This window comes from Clarias gariepinus, chromosome 8 (assembly GCF_024256425.1).
Source record: "Clarias gariepinus isolate MV-2021 ecotype Netherlands chromosome 8, CGAR_prim_01v2, whole genome shotgun sequence".
Classification (NCBI taxonomy): Eukaryota; Metazoa; Chordata; class Actinopteri; order Siluriformes; family Clariidae; genus Clarias; species Clarias gariepinus.
In genome coordinates, this window is record NC_071107.1 from 19690164 (window position 1) to 19711421 (window position 21258).

A 21258-nucleotide genomic window follows, 5' to 3' on the forward strand; every position below is an offset into this window, starting at 1 on the left:
ATGAGATTCATATTTTCGATGCCTTCAGCATTGTTTTACAATGTAGAAAGCAATACAAATCCCATGGAATTAATTTTGACTGGTACTGGGTAAATCAGGTTATGCTCTCAGATTGTACATTAAGCTGTTTTATTTAATTTAGACATCCAAGTCCATCCAATTCAGGAGAATCAGAAACCATAAAATAAAAGTGTATATGTACTGACAACAAGTACTGGTTTAGTTGCAGGCAAATAAATGTGTGATGCCTCAAAAAAGGAAAAAAAACTTTAATCACTGTGACTAAAACAGTATCTAGAAATTCTCTCTGTATTCCCAGAAATAATTAATAAACTGGCAAAAACGGCGAAAGTAATATACTATAACATATTTGATTACACCAAAAGCACAGATCTATTTTACCAACAGGGATTATGAACTTCTGAGCAGTTAGTCTTTATAAACCTCTTTCATTCCAAAAATTACACTGTTTATAAGAGTGAGTCTTGGGTGTCTGAAACTTTTTTAAATTTTGGAGAGCTGCTTCAGGGTGAATAAATGCAGGTAATCCAACCGTTGTGGGAAATCTCTTCAGAAATGGAGCCCCCACAAGGCCTATTCAAGATAGAGCCCAAAATCTCCCTGATATAAATCATGACGCCTGCACACACAGTACTTTGGACTAAGCCCCCAAACCACCCACAGTGAGAGATTTTTTTTTTTTTAGTTGTGCACAGGCGGGCTGCCGTCCTGCACTTACCTTTTCCCCTGTGCTTCCCTTTAAGCCCTGGTCAGTCACAGCAGACACAGTCACATGCACAGTGTGAAGGAGAGAGACAGAGAGAGGAACCAGGGTTAGAGAGGCATGGAGAGGACACAGACATGCAGCAGACTGAGTGGGGACACTGGAAAGTTGGGAAATGGGAGAACATGGAGTCAGGGAGAAAGGATACTGGGATGGGAATATTTAATATGGTGGAGCCATGGGGGCATGGAAGCACTGGAGCAGAGTGTTGCTGTACACACTGCTTGACTGTGTAATAAATAGTAATGAAAACTAGATGGGGGCCACTAACTTTTTATACAGACAATTATAAAGAAAATCTGCTGGATAAGCAAAAAAGCATTTAAAAACATTTTTACTAAGAACAGGACTATGTTCCTTAACACTACAGAGAAATATGTTCAGTTCTGCCAAAAAACCTGCTATGAAAATGAATTTGTTTATATCCCAAAGTAGCACAAGGGGTCCATTATAAGTCAGACTGTCTGGAGGCCACCACTGTATCTTTATTATTTAAATAAAGCAGTATTTATACCTTACATGTCAACTATTTTCTATTACTGTAACATGAATAGAGTCTAGGTTATACTGTGGGTTTTAATTGTTTAAATATTAGTATTTATGGCATGTCAGTGCTTTGGAGCAGGTCATGATTTATTTTACTCATAATATGCTATGTTGGGATGAAAACATCTGAATTCATAACACACAAATCCTTTATAATCCTTTATAAATATCTCTTTAGGATGGGTTTTAAAACCTGAACAAGACACAATTATAACAATATACTTCTCTAACTCATTAATAACATATTTTTTTAATCTCCTTTTAACTCATATAAATAATATGAATTAAACTATCAACTATTTATGAAGGTAGTTTTTCTTATGAATTAAAAATATATATAAGTGATAAATTACAGATCTTTGTGCTAAGATAAAGGCATAAATACTGTATATCATTATGATTTAACAAAATACCGATTTTACTTTATAGATTCCTGTCAAACTTAGGTAAAATATCACATATGACTTAAGGCTTGCACAAAAAGTTAAATATATAGCATGACATGAATATGCGTAATTTATTGCATTACATAAGCATACCATGAGCATCCCAAACTAATTACTGAAAGGCCTAAACCTGCTTTAAAACATTAACTAGCTGGGCTTAAGGCACGTTTTTCACTCACCATTCTTCCAGGAATGCCCATTGATCCTTTGTCTCCCTAATGATCAATGCAAAGTCAAGAGGAAAGTAAGAAACAGTATTTCTAAAATATTTTTTTTCTACACAAGCTCATTTAGTAAGACACACTTAATGTATAATTGAATGTATAATTTACATGATTGAGGTAAAGTCAAACTGGCCAATGTTACATCAGTGCAGTGCTCTAAATTCTCAAGCATTGTCTTAGTTGTTCGTTGAATACGTTTGATGCAGACATGCCATATACAGTATGATCTGATCCGTAGGGGCCAACGGCCAGCTATGCAAGGCGAGATTAAGTGCAGACACAGAAAGTTGATCAGAAAGCGGCATGACAAATGTGACATGACAACTGTTAATAGACGATTCTGCAGCTCTTTGCAGTTTCTGAGTTCATGGTGACAACAAGGCATAGTTTGGTGATAAAAGTATGTATTAGAGATAATGTAGTCTTTATCATGATCATGATTTTATGTGGAAAACCAATTTACTTGCAAACTCCAGTAAATTAACAGTATTCCACCAAATAGCTGATAATTGGGTATACATTGTAAAGTTATAAATATAAATTGTTTATCTTCTTCTTTGTCTTTTGGCTAATCCCGTTAGGGTGTCACCAAAGCGAGTTATCTGCCTCCACCTAACCCTATCCTCTGCTTCCTCTTCTCTTAACCCAACAAACCTCATGTCCTCTCTCACCGCATCCACAAATCTCCTCTTTGGTCTTCAGTTCCAACCTCAGCATCCTTCTACCAATATGCTCACAATCTCTCCTCCGAGCATATCCAAACCACCTTAATCTGGCCTCTCTGACTTTATCAAAACATCTAACATGGGTTGTCCGTCTGATTAACTCATTCTTGATCCTATCTACAGTATCCTTGTCACTCCCAAAGAGAACTTCAACATCTTTAACTCTGCCTCCTGTGCCATTGTCTCTAAGCTGTAAAGCATCGCTTGTCTTACCACTGTCCTGAACACCTTTTCTTTCATTCTTGCTGATACTCTTTTGTCACATAACACACCTGACAATTTCTCCACCCATTCCAACCTGCCTGTACCCACCCCTTCACCTGCTTTCGACACTCTCTGTTGCTCTGGGCCATAGACCCTAAATACTTAAAGTCCTGCACCCTCTTTACCTCTGCTCCCTGTAGCCTTACTGTTCCACTTACGTTCCTCTCTTTCACACACATGTATTCTGTCTTTGCTACGGCTAACCTTCATTCCTCTACTTTCCAGAGCATACCTCCATCCCTCTAGATTTTCCTCCACCTGTTCCCTGCTCTCGCTACAAAGCACAATGTTATCTGCAAACATCATAGTCCATGGAGGCTCTTGTCTAACCTCATCTGTCATCCTGTCCATCACCATTACAAACAATAAGGGGCTTAGATCCTTGATGCAGACCCACCTCCACCTTGAACTTTTCTGTCATACCTACAGCACATCTCACTACTGTCTTACAGCTCTCATACATGTCCTGCACCACTCTAACATACTTCTCTGCCGCTCCAGACTTCCTCATACAATACCACAGCTCCTCTCTCAGGACCCTGCTGACGCTTTCTCTAAATCTACAAAGACACAATGCAACTCCCTGTTACCTTCTCTGTACTTCTCCATCAGCATCCTTAAAGCAAATACTGCATCCGTTGTACTCTTTCTAGACATGAAACCATATTGCTGCTCACAAATGCTCACCTCTGCCCTTAACCTAGCTTCCACTACTCTTTCCCAAAGCTTCATTGTATGGCTTATCAACTTTGTTCCTCTGTAGTTGCCAAAGCTCTGCACACATCCCTTGTTCTTGAAGATTGGCACTAATACACTTTTCCTCCATTACTCTGGGATTCTCTCACTCTTCAAAATCTTGTTAAACAAACTAGTCAGAAACTCTACTGCCACCTCTCCTAAGCACTTCTATACCTCCACAGGTATGTCATGATGACCAACTGCCTTTCCACTCTTCATCCTCTTTAACGCCCTCCTCACCTAACTCTTACTGATTTTTGCTACTTCCTGCTCCACAACAGTCACATCTTCTACTCTTTGTTCTCTTTCATTTTTTCATTCATCTCTCTTTAAAGTACTCCTTCCATTTTTCCATCACCCTCCTGGCACCTGTCAGTACATTTCCATCCCTATCTTTAATCACTCTAACATGCTGCACATCTTTCCCATTTCTATCTCTTTGCTTCGCCAAACCTGTACAGATCCACCTCTCCCTTCTTACTGTCTAACCTAGCATACAAGTCCTAATATAAATATTATAAAAATATAAACCGTTTATCTATTTTGTTATTTATTAATCATTCTTTATATTAATTAAAGTTACAAATCTTCGCCTAAGACAGCTAGTCATTAGCATTATCACATGATTGGTATTTTTTTTTTTCGTGTGAAGGTTTTCTTAAGCTGTAAATGTGTACCACTAAATTGGCTGGACAGCCCACTGGGACTACAACTTCTAACCCAGTTTGATAAGCTTCTTGTGTTAATTTAAAAAAGCGATGATGAAATTATGAATGCCAAGAGGCCATAAAGCCACAGGTAAGCACATTCATCAAAGATTGGGCTAAAACCCTGAATCTACACTCCCTAGTGCTTTAATTTTCAATCATACACTCAGTGAACACAGACAGGGATTGCGGAAACTGTCAAGAGGCCAGGCAGGATGGAGCCCAGGGGACCTGGGCCTATCTGATCAAAATATATTGGTCAAAAACATGGTTTTGTAACAAGCCTGGATATTTTTTTGCAGTGGGCTTCTTATTGATCTCATTCCTTCTGTAACAATACTTTTATATTGGTTCATATTTATTTACAGTTTTATGAAATAGGCTGTCATAAATCGTGCAATTCATTTATATATATTTTTTTACTTTTGTTTTAATCTTGATAAAATGAGTAAAAGTGTTAGGAGAAATGCTTAGAGAGTCTGGATGGATCTGTCCAGGGTGCTGATTCCAAGAAATGCAATTTCAGTTTTATTCTGCTGCTCCATAACTTCCACAAGTTAAATCCATTTTATACAGTTGTAGCAACTAAATTTAATTAAAATTCTAATGAGCCAAAAGATCTGAGCATCTGTAAAGTTTTTTTGTAGCCAGAGTTCTAGAACCACCCAAAGATGTAGCAATGCTGACAAAGAACATGCAATGCAATACACATTATTTACACCTCAATTATAAAACCAAGCAATAGCCGAATGTATTAGAAATATAGTTTTTCAATTATATTTTAATACCTAGATTTGTATATTATATGACTTATTTCCTTAGTTGCTAAATTTTTTATTTAATAAAATATTATGGATTATTATTATTAGTAAAACCCTTATGGCGCCTAATATGACCTTGCAAATGGCATACCCATAGAAAATTTAATAGAATGGCTTAAATAATAAATTAAACTCCAATCTTCCATTCTATTTGCTTGGGAATAGGACCAGCAATTTAGCACAGATCAAAAGGGGAATAAAGTAAGCATTTTAAAGTCATCACTGTGACCAAAAGCACACATTGGTGAATTATTTCTATGGGAAACTCTTTTCCAGACAGTGCAAAAAATCTAAAATATCTACAGGAATCACATTCAGTCTTTGTCCAACATGGTCAAGTGTCTGAATGAATGTGCTGTTTCTTCCATTTCACCCACTTTTTAGTTGATCTTTATGATTGGGTTTCACAAGCCGAGATGTCTTGAGCAAGAGGGGTTTGCTGTTGTTATAATTGACAGCTTAGCGCTATAGGTAGCCTCCTGAAAACATGCTTTAATGAAGGCCAGTTGTGTTTTAGGTCTTTGTTAGTAATGCTAGTATTTCAACTACAAAGAGAACATTAAGACAGAGTGCAGAGGGACTGTGAAGAAGTGAACAAACATGCAAAGCAGACTTTGCCAATGGTAACACTGGACTGCCTGAGTTTACTGACTTTACTTTGTAGAAAACGTCAATTAACTGAAATTAAATAGGTTAAAATAACTCGTCCCCAAAACAGCAAGCTTATTTTCACAATTGCTCGTTCAGCCTTGCTGTTGAAAACAGTCTTACTAGCTATTTTATTAGAAATGCTGAACTCTGATGTACAGAATGTATGTTTATTTAAAATCTAAAACCCATCAAATATTGAATAGCTCCTCAATAAAACACACTAGAGACAGAAATAGCCCTAGACAAGGACAAAGACACACACACAACTACAGTACTGAGACAATTACCGGAAAGCCAGCTCGTCCAGGAGGACCCTGAAAAGGGGTGAGAGAGTGGGTACAAAAATAAAGAAAGAACCTGTCATCAATCAACATTCCACCACCTAGCCAAACTGTAAAAATTCTACATTTACCAGTCTGTTTTACTTGACAGAATAATCAAAATTTGGGAAGGGTCGCAAATTACATTGTGATTTCACCATCAAAAGCCCTTAGTGTGCAAATGTAATGCAGAAATGCTCCACAAACAGTAAAATCATGCAAATACTCCAGTGCTGGAAAACTGACATCTAAAATCCTCTTCCATAACATGATTAAAGCTCATATTATCACTATTTCTACTATTACAAATAAATCAAGATCAAATTATTTTTCTGTAGGTTACTGTAGGTGTTTAAATTAAAATTAAAGTATAAAAATAAAATGATATTGAAAGAAGAGTCTTAATAGATTTTAGATGCACGCACATGCAAAAAAAGAAATTACACCTTGTGTGGTCATGCAGTCATGGTTTTTTATGATTATTAATAACCTAAATGGTATATAAATTAATTTCCTAACAGTTTTTACATATTAAAAAAGAAAGATATTTAGGATTTTAAATATCTTATATTTAGGATTATACTCAATTACTGCCAAAACCTGATAGCTTTTATATCACTCAAAAGGAAATATTCTTTCCATGATTGAAAGCCGTCATGGAAGCAGTGGTCATAGATCATTTAGCACCGAGAGTGTGTTTATGTCTTATTCTTGGCCTGCTACTGAGTAAGGGAAGTCATTTATCAAGACTCAAGCCAGCAAGGAAACTGTTAGGGAGACAAAAACATCCTTTTTACTTTGCTGATCTGCCTGTAATGTATTCAGAAGTAACAGGTTGAATTCATAAAGTCATAAAACACAGAACTGTCTCATGCCTTTTATAGCATAAAGATGCTATAAGCTTTTAAAGGGGTTTCATTAAACTGCATAAAGGTTTTATCACATTGATGCTTCTGATAACTGAGTTATCTCTATTTAGCACAATGCAATGGAAGAAGTGCATTTAAACACTGCTTCTCAGCCATGTTACTTTAATTTAAACAGGCTGTAGATTACATTACCCCCAAAGGAGCTCATCCCATGGCCTCTTCTCCACATCATCACTTGTGCCAGTGGTGTCAGAAATATGAAGAACATCTTATTCATTTTTCTTACACCACTCTTTTTTTTTTTTGACCATGAAAACTGGTATGCCATACATACATTTTTAAAGAAATATCTCTATTCAGCAAACAGGTAGGTATGCTATTTACAGGTATCATGACAGACCATGATAAGTGTATACAAGCTCTAAACAAAACAAAAAAAATCAGAAAGAACAAAGTTCGAAAGCATGTGTGTATCAAAATGCTTAAGAGAGGTAAAAAACGAATCAATGCACCAATCAAAGGTCTGGAAATAGCCATTTGTCTCCTAGAATGCAGTGTGTTTGTGAATGAATCAGTGTGAAAAGAAAGCAGTGTGTGTGTGTGTGTGTGTGTGTGCGTGTGTGTGTATGTGTGTCTGGTTAGGATAAAGCATTTGCCTGAGTGTGTAGGAGTGTATATATTCTGATATGAGGCCTAAAACCAGATGCTGAGTGGGGAAAGGCCACCAATGGCTTCTGGGCACGTCTTAGACTGGTCAAAAGATGTCTGGCAGGGTCAAAGTTGAGCTACTGGAAAAGAGACCCTCATTTGTGTTACACGGTAGCAGCACACATGTGGCTCTCATTACAGCTACAGTGCTTCTGGGGGAATGATTAGGTTCCCCACAGGGGCTGAGGGGTTACAGTACCACCACACTTAGCAGTAACTCAGTGAGACCTTAAGCAACTAGACGTTCACTTCTAGTGAAACACCGCAGATTGAAATAAATCTACTTTTTTAAGCACTGAACGTTGGGATAATTTTTTCTTTAAAATACAATTGCAGTGCCATGCAAACCTTTATTAAAGCTGCTGGAACAGGACTTATGTAAAAATATTTTTTGGTCAATATTTTAATGAGGGAAAAGTCCTGGATAAGCTCTCTAACCGCACCGTGGTAAGCGTCTGGGGTTTTATATAATCAGAATTCACAATTCCCATCACCTATCTTGCACACTCATATTTGTATTAATCCCCTTACTGCAAGAAGGATCATCATGATAAATAAATGCTTGTTCTGGAAACAAAAAGTGGCATTTATACTGGCACTATTATTATTATTATTATTATTATTATTATTATTATCCTTATTATTATATTATATAATTAAATTGCTATTTTAATGAAGAAAGGCTTGGTAACGATATGCATAAATTTAAGGTCGTGTCTGATTTGAACAGGATGCAATTTTCTTCGGACATGTGCAGACTTTAATGGTTGTGATCTGGTTCTGCTTAAGAGCCATGTTGAACTAGTCCTGCCTCACACACAGTTAAAGGCCATGCCCATTTTAGTTGACCTGTAAAAAAAATGAAAGGCAATTATACGTTTTAACTCATGCAAGTTTTTGCTTTCAACAGGAAACAGTCGATTTCATGAAGTTGGAGAATTAGAATCGCACCTGTAAGTATGTTATGCTAACTTGCTTGTGTAAATGTTGGTCCAGAACCTCACCTCCCTGCTCAGGATCATCACCCGTGTACCACAGTACTAGATCAACACAAAGCCTGTATGGAGCTGAAAACCATCCATCACTTCAGAGAAGTGTTTGGTTGTTTCCAACCAGGTTTAAAAATATACATGGCACTTGTCACATCCCCACTGATTGCCAGTTAATCATTTCTGACACCAAAAGACCTCACGCCTGCTTGTGATTTTGAGCGTATGACTTGCTGCCGATTAGAAAAATTAGCCATATGCATATTCAGTAACCTGTCTGCTTCTATAACTGTATTTCCATCAGTGATATAAAAAATACTGTAAAATTTATTACAAAATCAGTTAATTCTAAGAGTATTGAATAAATAAATTACTTACATAATGTGCATATTTAACAGGGAAAAATCTTTAATCATTGATGTATAATCAGGGTGAAACGTTCTTTTGTAGTACGTTTTTCACAACAGGATCGCCTTACGAAAAGAGGAGTTCTCATTGTATCATTACCATGGCAAAAGAGGTTGAGGCAGGAACAACTATTTACAGCTGTTGTAATCTAAGTGATAATAGGGACTAATTTGTCGCAGAGATGAATTAGGTTAGGATGACATGGTTACTTAGTGGTTTAAACTGTTGCCTTGCACCTTCAGGACCAAAGTTAAATTCCCACCACGGGTCTGTGCACATGGAGTTTGCACGTTCTCCCCATGCATTGGGAGTTTCCTCCAGGTACTCTGGCAGAAACCCCCGCAATTCAATGACATGCAGGTTAGTCTAGTTGGTGTCTCCAAATTGTGTGGGCATATAGCGTGTGAATGACAATCGTGCATCATGCTGACGATCCAACCCCTTAAGTAAATGCCACAGAAACGACAGATTTATGTCCAGGATGGCATGTGGATGAAAAAGTATTGTTTTTTTTGTTTTTTTTATTAGAAAACTCTAAATTTTAATTACTGGCTAAATGCTGTGGAATAAGAGGAATAAAACACAACAAGAGGTGCTGTTATAAGGGAGAAAACACAGTGGCAACACCACCCTATTAGTTTAATTGTGATTGAGTGATTAAGAGATTGACTGCTTATGCTATTAAGAATATCATATCTATAAATTTTAAAGTTAAAACCCTGTCGTAGACCCTGGTTGTAGATTCAGTGATTTCTGACATAGTAAAATGGCCTGAATACATTATGTCCCCCCATGGAAAGATATAAACATTATGGTTTTGCACAAGTTTAAACATTGTCTTGTTTCAAATGATAGATTATAATGTGGCGTTTTAAGTAGTTATTTTGGAGTCGTTTATACTTAATATCTTTAAAGTAAAAAGTTGAAATTTAGTGCATGTGGGTTTGAGCTCCTCCAGTGCCATGAGGCTGCCCTTTTATTATGTCTGTGGCTGTTGTAATATCATTAATCACTGCCAGGGTTTAGAGGAGGAGCTTGACCTTCAATCTCCAAAAGCATGGACACAGCTGTCCCCAACCACACCTAATTTTAGTCCTCTCATTGCCGCCTCTCCTCTGCTTTCCTCTCGTCAAGGTAGTCCATGTTCCCACAGCAAAAGTCAGGTGCTTGCGTTTATCAGCTTGAATTAATAACTACGCCTGTGCACATTGTGCTTTATTTCTCACTTTATTTAAACATGTAAATACAAACACATCTCCAGTTTAAATGCACAATTCATGTCTGATCCATGTTTTTTTTATGTCCAGCTGTGTTATTAGACGTGTACTGTAATGTCCTTACATTACAGTACACACTTGTAAAAACCTTAACGCAGTCTACTTAGAATCCTGAAATCAAGTGTTTCCTTATCATAAAGTCAGTAAGTCGTCCAAACGTGTTTTTTTAGTTGCTTTTTTTAAAGAAACCCTTTTAACAGTGTAAAAAGAGTCTATGAAACGTAGTTCACGTTTTATATCCAAATGTATGTAAAAGTGATTTGATGAGGTGATGTGACATACAACATGCCAGCTCGTATTTACACACACACACACACACACACACACACACACACATGCACTTACCCACGCGCTCATACACACACACAGCACCGCAAAGCACACACAAATACAAGTTCGGGTCACTTTACCACAATCCAGGCAGCAAAGGTTACAGGTGTATTGTACTTACAGGAGGCCCTGCAACAGAGAAAAAAAAAGTTTGCTGTTAGTCGTGTGCAGTAATAAAACACTTCTGACATTGAGACGGTTAAGCAGATTAGTTTTTTGGTGGTATAATGTTTGAAATGCTGATCAAAAAAATAGGAATTGAAAGTCCAGTCCTTCCAGGCTAACTCAATTGTGTGTTTAAACAAGGCCCTTAACCCTAATCTGCTCAGCTCGGTTTTCTGTCGCCTTGCATAAAAGCATCTGCGAAATGAATAAGTGTAAATGTAAATGAGTTTAACAGTCCTAGACCCTTTACCTTTGGATGTCAGCTAGTACTATATTTGACCTGTATAAACTAAATTGTGAAGACTCTAAATATCTAGACAGCATGCCTTTGTCCGTCTCTGTCAGTACAGGTGCAATCAGTGCATCACTGATGACTCTTTTTATTCCTCTCAGTCGAGAGCTGTAGGGAAGGTAAACATCTCCTCTACTGAGTCACACTGACGGCTCTGCACATAAATAAAGCAGTTTAATTTCAGAGTTGTGTTTATAAAGTAGTAGATCACAGGCCTGATGTCAGTGCCCGTCAAGAGATCCAGCTGGTTTTTCTGGCAGTGTGTTAGAAAGCCTTAAACACTGCTGACAGCAGGGGGGGAGGCAGAGATTCGTGTACCACAGCACACTTCGGGGATATAGTTATCACACACTGCACTTAAAGTAAAAACCCTAACTAATTCATCACTGAAGTAGTACTTTTGCAGCTGCTAGGTTTATCATTTTTAATTCTGCAATCAGGACACTGCTGTTTTATTCCTTAAAACATCCAGTCTGTGTGTTGTTACAGTAGACAGTGGTAGTATTCAGAATACTGCATAAAACAGAGGTTGCAGAGCAGTTTAGTCTCGTTTCAAGTGATTGATGTATCTCGTGTGCTGCATCATGGGCTGATGAAACATCCTTTCTTTTAAATGCACTTTAGCTAGCATCGAAAAGGATTAAATCAGTACTCTGGAAACATCTTTATAAAAAGTTCTTTCATGATAATAATAATAATAATAATAATGCTTGCAGTTATTTTTAAACCACTGGCATACAAAACAGTATTCCAAATCCTGCCATAGACACATATGTAAAAATCACTTACAATCAAATACCTCATGTCACATCAAATTCAGATCATCCCCTCATACTCACACAAGTACAAACCACTCCATCAAACAATTTGTGACAGGCAGCTTTTTTTTTTTTTCTTTCTAAAAGTAAATGATTAGATCAAGCTGTTTCCCTTTAGGTACAATGCATAAGGACAGAATAATAGATGGCTTTCCAGACTGCTTACGTTTAAAATAGCAGGAAAATGAAAGCTGGTGCAGGACAGCTTTGGTTTTAAATGGCCCAAGGAAGAAACAGGCCACAGACATGGACATGAAGCCCAGGCACAGTGATCCAGATGAAGACAAATGGAATGAGAAATGTAAAGAAATTAAGTGCAACTTAAAGTCAGCTTGCCTTAAAGACAAAGATGTATGTCTCCTTGGTCTGAAACATTTCATGCATGTATTATGTACTCCAGTGAAAAAGCAGAAAAGGTCTGACCAGTCCTTCCTGTAATTTAGATGTGCAATAACTAAGGCAGGTATAAGTAATGGTACGGTCACAACAGTGACAAACCTTTCCTATGGGCCTATGAATTATTTTTCTTTCCTGTTTTGAGAGCCCTGTGTTTTTCTAGTAATTAGAGGAGATATTTATCAAAACTGCTGCCAAAGTGCCAAGTGGTAGTTTTTGTAAAATGCCCAAATGAAGCACAAGAGAAATCTGTGGTTAAACAGGCATAGGCAGGGTATTGAGAGCAATTAGATCTGTTATTAGAAGTGATAGTGTACAGTCCCATGTTGCTGCAGTGACCCAGAGTCACTCCAAAGCAATAAAACATAGACATCAAGAAAGGACTTTTAAAGTCTCCATATAACCTTATACTTTGCAAAGAATTGCTTTTTGACTTTTTTTGCACGTGTAAAAACTTGCAAGCTTAAAAAAACCTGCAATCAACCTGAAGTAACTTTCTAATAGATTGCATTTGAAATAAATATGATTGAAAAGTAGGTATTACATTTTCATACACCATGTTCACCATTATGTCATCAAAACTATGTCTTAGAATTTCAAAATAACAAGAACTTTTCTCCAAATGATAACTTTATATTTTCACAGTAAAATGCTTTTACATTTTATACACACCAATTAGCCATACAATTATGACCACTGATAGGTGAAGTTAATATTACCACCAACTATATACATTTAAACTGGTGACAGGATCATGGGAAAAGGCTCACCCATGCCCTTGGGGACCACAAGCCAGTCTGTCCGGTCTGATCCCACACAAAAGCTAATGCAGCACAAATTGCCGTAAAATGTCAATGCTGTCCGCAATAGAAAGGCAACAGAACTCCCAATGTATTACAGCCCACCTCGCATGGGCCCAGCAAACAAAAAGCCTAATGCCGCTGATCCGGCCTCCAAGCTCTTCAGATCCCAATCAGACTGAACACCCATGGGATGTGCTGGACAAACAAGTCCAAACCACGGGAGCTCCACCCCGCAACCCACAGCACCCAAAGGATCTGCTGCCAACATCCTGGTGCCGGACACCACAGCACACCCACAGAGGCCCCGTGGAACCACAGAGTGAGAGGCCAGTACTGCCCCGGTGGCACAAGGGAAACCAAAGCCCAGGTGGTTTCAATTTTAATGGCTTTATCATTATAGTTGAGCAGTTTATTCCACATGATTGTACTCCAATGGACATATGATTGTGTGTTTAATACCTGCCATACAATATTGTGCTGCCATATGCACAATTAAAGACAATGTGACAGATTTTATTATCAGTCTTTTAGCATTCTCTTGAAGTTTTGATTTCTGAGTTGTTAAGTTGCTAAAAATTCATTTTAATATTGTTTTAAAAGTTATGAAAGTTAGCATTGTTTATGTGATCAGTTTAATATGATCAGTTTAATAGGAGGAGAGCTGTTTACAAATTAGAAATATTTTGGCACAAACCATATGTCTAAGCGGACATACTAAAATACCCAGATAGCATTTTCATACTGCCTAAACCAGACTAGGGATTTATTTAATCAGACCAGGCATCAGAATTATTTACTCCTTTGACGGAGCCCATATCTTCACACCAAGAGAGAGAGAGAGAGAGAGAGAGAGAGAGAGAGAGCAAAGCACAATGTGAAATGAGCAATAAAATGTTTGTCGATCTGTCAAACATTTACGTATTGCTTTTGGACAAAAAAGGCACCGCATGATAAACAGGAAGCAAAAAGCAGATAATCTTCTAGGAATGACTGATATAAAAAAAAAGTGCTGGCATGAATAGCCATTTTGGTGTAGAGACAGGCCACTGAGGTCAGGGAGTGGTGGCTGTGAAAGGTGAAACCCTATGTACAAGCATGTGGAAGTGTATACTCCGATTCCTGACACATTCTGGGCTTGCTACCACTTCCTGTTCTGCTGGGTTGCTCTGGGACATCTTTAGACAACCTTCGTCAAAAGGCACATCAAGCACTGGCTTCAAATATACTGCACATGAAGATGTGTACAGTACAGGAATCCTATTCAAAAGTCCTTCTCTGTGTACTGTGAATTTTGTAATATTCAGTTTGTTATAGTACATATGCTCCTGTAAAAAAAAAAAAAACACTGCGAAAGCAATATTAAGCAAAGTAATTCTGAAAAGCAATTTGGAATTTAATTTCTCTCTAGTTGTGAGTCTTTCGCAACCAGCTTGCCGACTGATTTTCTAATTTTAAAACCATTTGATGCCTTAGGTGAGTCACAGTTCTTTTTACATGCATGTGTTCAGAATTTGCAATATAAAAAAAATTATATGGGAAAAGAAATTGTAAAATATGAGGATTATACTCAAATGTATACATAGGTAATACAACACAAGTTATTTAACTTCATTATTGTTCGAAACTTGACTAGGCAACCCAGACCAAATGGGACACCATCTTGAGAGCGTCCAATTCCCACTCCAGAGATCCTGGAATTCTATACCCCAAAATACTCAAGCCCTGCTTCCCACCACTACTCCTCTTATCCTGGGCCAGTCTCTCAGATTCCCCTCTCCTCTGAAAGCCCCTGTAAAGACACCGCACAAGCCAAGAACACATGTGTCATCTTTCCACCTTCTGCATTGTAAGCACAGTACAGGAATGTCACAGCGGCGGGGGAAGATAGAAGCCTTAATAAAACACTTGGCCTAGAGTTCTGTTGGCATGGAGAAAGTGCTGTGATGTTTCTCTTATTTCAGATTAGAGGTTTGGCAAAACATTGACTCACCCACAACATTACAACATTGCAAACACTTATTTCTTGCCAATTCCTTCAATTATAACTCATTATATCCCATTCAGAAATTAAGAAGAAAACAAATATACGACTGTTTTGCCGATTTCTGGATATTTATTGATACAGGCCTTGATACAACATACTACATTATGTCTTAATATTGTATCTAGACATAAACAAACTGATCTCTTTTTTAAGAGCAAGCTAAGTTAAATCCTAAAATGAAATGTCAAGCAATAGGCCACAAAGTTAAAGCACAAAGTTGACTGTGTACAAATCCCCAAAGGATATGGTCCATAATCTAATCCCAGGAGTTTGGAGACTACACAGCAAAGGGGAAACCAACTTTGTGTTGAAGGCTTTAATTTTTTTTTTTATATGGTTACATACATTATGGTGCCCAAACCCCAGCAACTGAAGGCAGTGCCAGTCCCAAGCCTGGGTAAAATTGGAGGGTTGCGTCAGGAAGGATATCTGGCGTAAAACCTGTGCCAAGCTTGTATGTGTGGACCAAGCGTCTGCTGTGGCGACCCATTGCTGGGAGCATCCAAAAGACAACAACATACATTATGGGTATAATGGTCAGGTGTCCACATACATTTGGCCACATAGTGTACAATGAGACATTTTACATGAATATGTCTATATATGCCTAAAAGTTTTTTTTTACTGCAGGTTAAAAGTTTGTTGTCAAAGTCACAGGGTTCACAAAAAGTGTCCATCCTCTTACCTACTTCACTGTTGAGGTCATCATAATGGTCTAACTGTTTCTGTGGAGTTTTTTTTTAATTATCAAATGAGACTTTTTTTCGCCAAATATAAACCCTGTGTGAATGTGAAGTGAACCAAAAAAGTTGCTTTCATAGAGTTTCACATAATTTCTATATAGCCTTGTTAAATACAATTCTCCGAATAAAAATACTTTTGCGTGACCCTGCTGAGGAGATGCAATGACTTGCTGGAAAAGGGGGTACCATAATCTATCCTACTTTTATATCCTCACAAAGGCAATAAACTGTAAACAAATACCATATCAAGTTTAGCTATTTCCACAAAAAAAAAAAAAAAATGAAGAACAGAAGCCAACAGTCCATCATCCACAATCCCTATATAGGCAGGTCGAGTCAGGTGAATCACCACGCAAAAGTAATTTGCACTTACTCTTATGTCTCCTCTGAGCAGGTATCATAAGATTTAAATGGGCAAACAGGGAACCACACACGCCAGCTTTTATACAGAACAACTTCTATAGTCCAAAACTGGTTCCATTTGGCCATGCAGCTCAGATGATAATTCCATTTGTTTCTTTTGGTTACTGCTTGCGCTATATTTCTCTGAATTTTTTATATTTTTTTACCTTTTGTCAGTTGCAGCTTTTCTCGAAAGGCCAGAAGGTTGACATTATATTCACTTACTGAAATCTTTCTGGCTCATTTGTGGCAAAATAAAAGCTGAAATATCTTCCCAAACAGTCCATATAGATAAAAAACTGCACCACTAAGCCTGAGATTAAATAATTACCAGAAGCCTCTTACAGATCACCACAAAGCACTCATTGTGGTAGTGCCAGGAAAGTCACTATTACCCTGACTTTACCATCATTCCCCCAAATTGCTCTCAGGAGAAAAAGCATACATTAAAAAGCTAACCACCTTTTCCAGTCTGGGTAGAAGAAAAGCTTCCTCCTTCAATCCATGGAGATGATTCGTGAGCTGGAACATCACATAAATCTTGATTTTTTTTTTTGTAGGCCTATGACATGTCCAGAATCCAGTAATGGAGCCTGCACAGGAACACCTACTGTCTTTCAATTTTTACATGAATGCACAGGCTAACACCACATCACACAGTCCACATGCCCAGTGAATGGATGTTCCAGAGATTCTTAGAAACAAAGGAATGGTGCTGCTTTAAACTCAAGCTTGCCTTTTGCAAGTTATGATGTACTATAAAAATTTGATGTACTTTAAAAATGAAAGACTTCACTGTTGTGCACAGGGTTTAATAAGGGCATGTTCTGACTTCACTTCTTTCGATTAGTATGAAATGCAACAATTCACTCTGGTTAACATGGTGAACGCTTTCCTGCTCTCCACTTTAATTGCGTCCTGCTTAGTGAATCAACAACACAAAAAAAGTAGCCAGGAAGTGCAAATAGAATTTAACTTCATTATCAAAAAAGAAAAAAGAAAGAAAGAAAAGAACACAGAATTTTAAAGTGGCAGGAATAACATTAGGGGAGAAATCCCTTCCTACTTTTTATCTAGTGGGAAAAGTCTTAGTTAGAGGCCCTGAGCTTATCTATAACAAATAAAATGCAGATGTGAAAAAGCAGGGTTGCATTAACACCTACGCAGGTGTGAGATGTTATACTGTACCTTGGCAGCTACTCTGCTAGGGGCTTGAAGAAACAAGGCTGCAGGTAGAGAATATAAGAATCACACACACACACACACACACACACACGCACACACACACATATATATATATATATATATATATATATATATATATATATATATATATATATATATATATATATATAGTTGATGTATATACTGTAGAATGCAGCACAGTGAAAGTCAAAACCTTCTAACCTAAAGGACTTTATGTGGTCTCACATGGATGTTTGCATAACTGCAAATACTTGATGTAACCAGAATAGCTTTAGGCAACATTCACGGTATAAAACTATCCAGTGTTAACTTGAATCTCAGCCCAAGAACCTGGAAGACTGAATGGTGTCAGAATGGAATAAAAAAAAAAACAATAGATTGAGAGGTTATGGACAATATATTTTAAGGTGCAGTGCTATAGCAGTTTTAAATCAATCCTCACTGCTTAAACAATATGAAAACAAATATGATTTACCAACAATTTAATTTAATACAGCTACTAATCCCAAGAACTAACTACAAAGGCTGTACTGAAAGAAATGCAAACATGGGCATAATGTTTTTATGAACTGACACAGCACACAGTGGCTTAGTGGTTAGTACTGTCGCCTTGGACCCTTAGGGTTCAGTTCCCACCTTGGGGTTCCTGTGACTTTGTATACAGGTTAAAGCGGTATAGATGATGAGTAAGTGAGTAAGACCACATACAATAGGTCTATACCTATTCCATAGTAACTTTTCATGCTGTTTTTCCATCATTAAGTTCTTGACGAAGAAGGCTACATGTTTATGTGGATGAGACCACAGACAAGAGCAATGTGCACAGATGGATAAAAAAGGGGAAACCAGCACTGAAGACAAAAACATGCAATGCTAGATCATCAACCGCGACTACTGGCATGACAGTGGGTACCACAGTTCACACCTGAATTTATTTAAAGAGGCTCAATGATGCCGTAAATGCTTGTAATTAGAATAGATTGGAGCCAAATTTATTGTCACTGCACATGTAGGAAAAAGAGATGCATATAAAGGAAGAGTAGCTCTACCAACATGTGCAATTTGAATGCCCTATGTCAGTTATGCCCACTTTTGGTACAGCACTTGTATTTAATTTAAATACAATGTTTTTAAAATCTGCAAACTAAAATGAAATGACTGACTTCTGACTTGAATACATAACACTTATTCACAGCAAAGATAAGGCCTAGGAACAGACTGGGACAAGAAGGAGCCATGCTTTTCCTACTTACACACCCACACACACTCGCGCGCGCGCGCACACACACTATTATTCCATGCACAACAACAGTCGCTTATAAAAGACAAATGGCTTCCTAGATAAGGTTAAAACAGCATCTAAACTATTGCAGGTCAGAAAGGTTTTAAACTCACAAATGAGATCTGTGGCATTTTCCACCTCTTCTCTAGAAACCCTAATTGCCGTGTCCATATTTGTAAGACCCTCTTTAACCCTTGGGAACCTTTATTTATGTTGAGAGGGTGATAAAAGACAAGATTTGTGCTCTCGTTTTAAAACAGGTTTCTCTTTGTACTCCAAGGGGAAAATCCAGCCTTAAGAGTAAAGAAACACAATACAGTCCATCAGGAAAAGGAAAAAAATCCACTCACGTTATGAGAGACTGCTGACAAATGATGTAATTTACAAGCAGAATATGTTTCTAAAACACCAATTACTCTTCCGTACAATCCAGCTTTCTTATAGCCTAAATGTGAGATTTTTACATAGGTAGTTATCAAGTGTTATCAAACAAATCTGTTGGTCGGTTTTGTCACGTCATTGAAATGAAAGACTGCAGACGTAGGAACGTCTCCGAGGGCCATGATGCTGAGGGTTTACCCACTTACGATTTGAATTAAAAATATGGTTTGATATGGTGCTTGGGGAGCATATCTTGGCTATGATTAGGTTACTGATAGAAAAGGGCAGTATACTGCCATGACAAGAGTTATTAAAACAGAAGCTTGATGATCAGACTACAGTTGCATTTCTGAAATAAACGTTGAGCACCTTGATGCTTTTACCATGTGTGTTTTTGAGCAGGCATATGGCCAAGAGCACTCTACACATCATTGCTGGTGTTAAAAGTGCCTATCAAATGAATGCTGCCTGCTGGCTGATTGCAAAACCAGAGCTGTTGAAATAAACATTACACAGACACTAAAGTGTTAAAAGAGCTGCACAGTCTCAATCCTACTGGGGAGCAGGAGGGCAGTCAAGTGGAGAGTTACCGGGCAGACTGGCCCATGCAATGTATTTATGATTACAAGTATTTCTATAATGAGTAAAACCAGAGCTCAGACAGGGAGCGCACCACCTGTACAGTAAATGAATGTACAGTGAGTGTGGCCTACACTTTCCCACAATGTTTTTTAGGTATCTACAGTATCCTTCTCTCCTTTGAGGGATGGCACATTCCTTGTCATGTGATGCCTGAGCCATGGTGGTGAAGAGAAAGAGCAACCTGTGTCTACATGAATCTCAGATGTTACTTCTTTTGACACTTGATATTCTGTGACATTCAGGTGTCAGAACGGTGTTAAAATATTTGAAGTCGTTCCACAATCTTCTCTTTCTATTAACACTCTTTGTGTGCACATTGCAATATTTTTTTCTTTTCTTTCATGATTGTTTAATATTAAGCTTTCATCAATAAGAACAACTGTGAAGCAAACAGGTGGTACTCATCTGAGTTAACTGCTGCTTCATGTAAAGCGAAGCATTTTATTCTGGTGAGAAATGTACTGAATATATGACTACAGAATCAACAGTTTTATTTTGTAAACCAAGAGATTCAGCTGCACTTTCACTAATTAAATTATTTTGCTCAGGACTTGTGATGAGATTTCTCATGTATCATGATGGTGTAAAACTGATGGAAGTTTACAGGAGACTTCAAGCACAGTGGGTTGATGAGATGATGACAGCGGCTCAGAGCCCGCAAACATTCAACAAATGTAACGCCTGATCCTTGAAAATCGATGGATAATTTGTCACCAACTTGTGGAAGAGACTCATCTGTCTGTGGGAGCTGTACACACTATCATTCACAAACACTACTTGTACATTACAGGAACTCAGCTGGGAGTTATTGCCAAATAACCCTGTACGGTTCTGAACTCACTCCAAGCCATTCCTGGATGTTTGACCATTAAAGGAGTTTCCTGGGAGGCCAGGGTTTTAGATGTGAAGCAGACAGTCCGATCGTGGCTCCGGCATAATGAAAAAAGTTTTTACCTTGATGGTATCCAAGCATGATTTAAGTGCATGGGGATTATATAGAGAAATAAAGGTCGTTTTTGCTCTCATATTTGTGTTCTGTTATTCTACACAGATTCTGGTTTGAATCGAACATAGCTTGCATATTGACATGGATATTCAAAAAAATATATTTAAAAAAAATCTGAAATAGTTATTAATATATGTAAATCTTTTGTTGGAGGCCACGGGCCACTGCTTAGTCACCCATCACGAAAAAGGGTCCGCTCTCAATGAGGCACTTCAAGCTCCTTTAAAAGGGAAGCGAAATAAACCCAGACTTGTTGAAGGATGACACATCT

The 21258-nt window shown here is 37.8% G+C and overlaps 1 protein-coding gene across 1 annotated transcript in view; it reads right to left on the reverse strand.

The window, feature by feature from the left end:
• Nucleotides 1–21258, reverse strand: part of col13a1 (collagen, type XIII, alpha 1) — an 81028-nt gene that overhangs the window by 37567 nt on the left and 22203 nt on the right. The window contains exons 3-6 of the mRNA XM_053502569.1: nucleotides 10929–10936; nucleotides 6194–6220; nucleotides 1956–1991; nucleotides 740–766 (exon numbers count right to left, since the gene is read on the reverse strand). Coding sequence (XP_053358544.1) covers nucleotides 740–766; nucleotides 1956–1991; nucleotides 6194–6220; nucleotides 10929–10936 — 98 coding nt within the window. The remainder of the gene's footprint in view (nucleotides 1–739; nucleotides 767–1955; nucleotides 1992–6193; nucleotides 6221–10928; nucleotides 10937–21258) is intronic.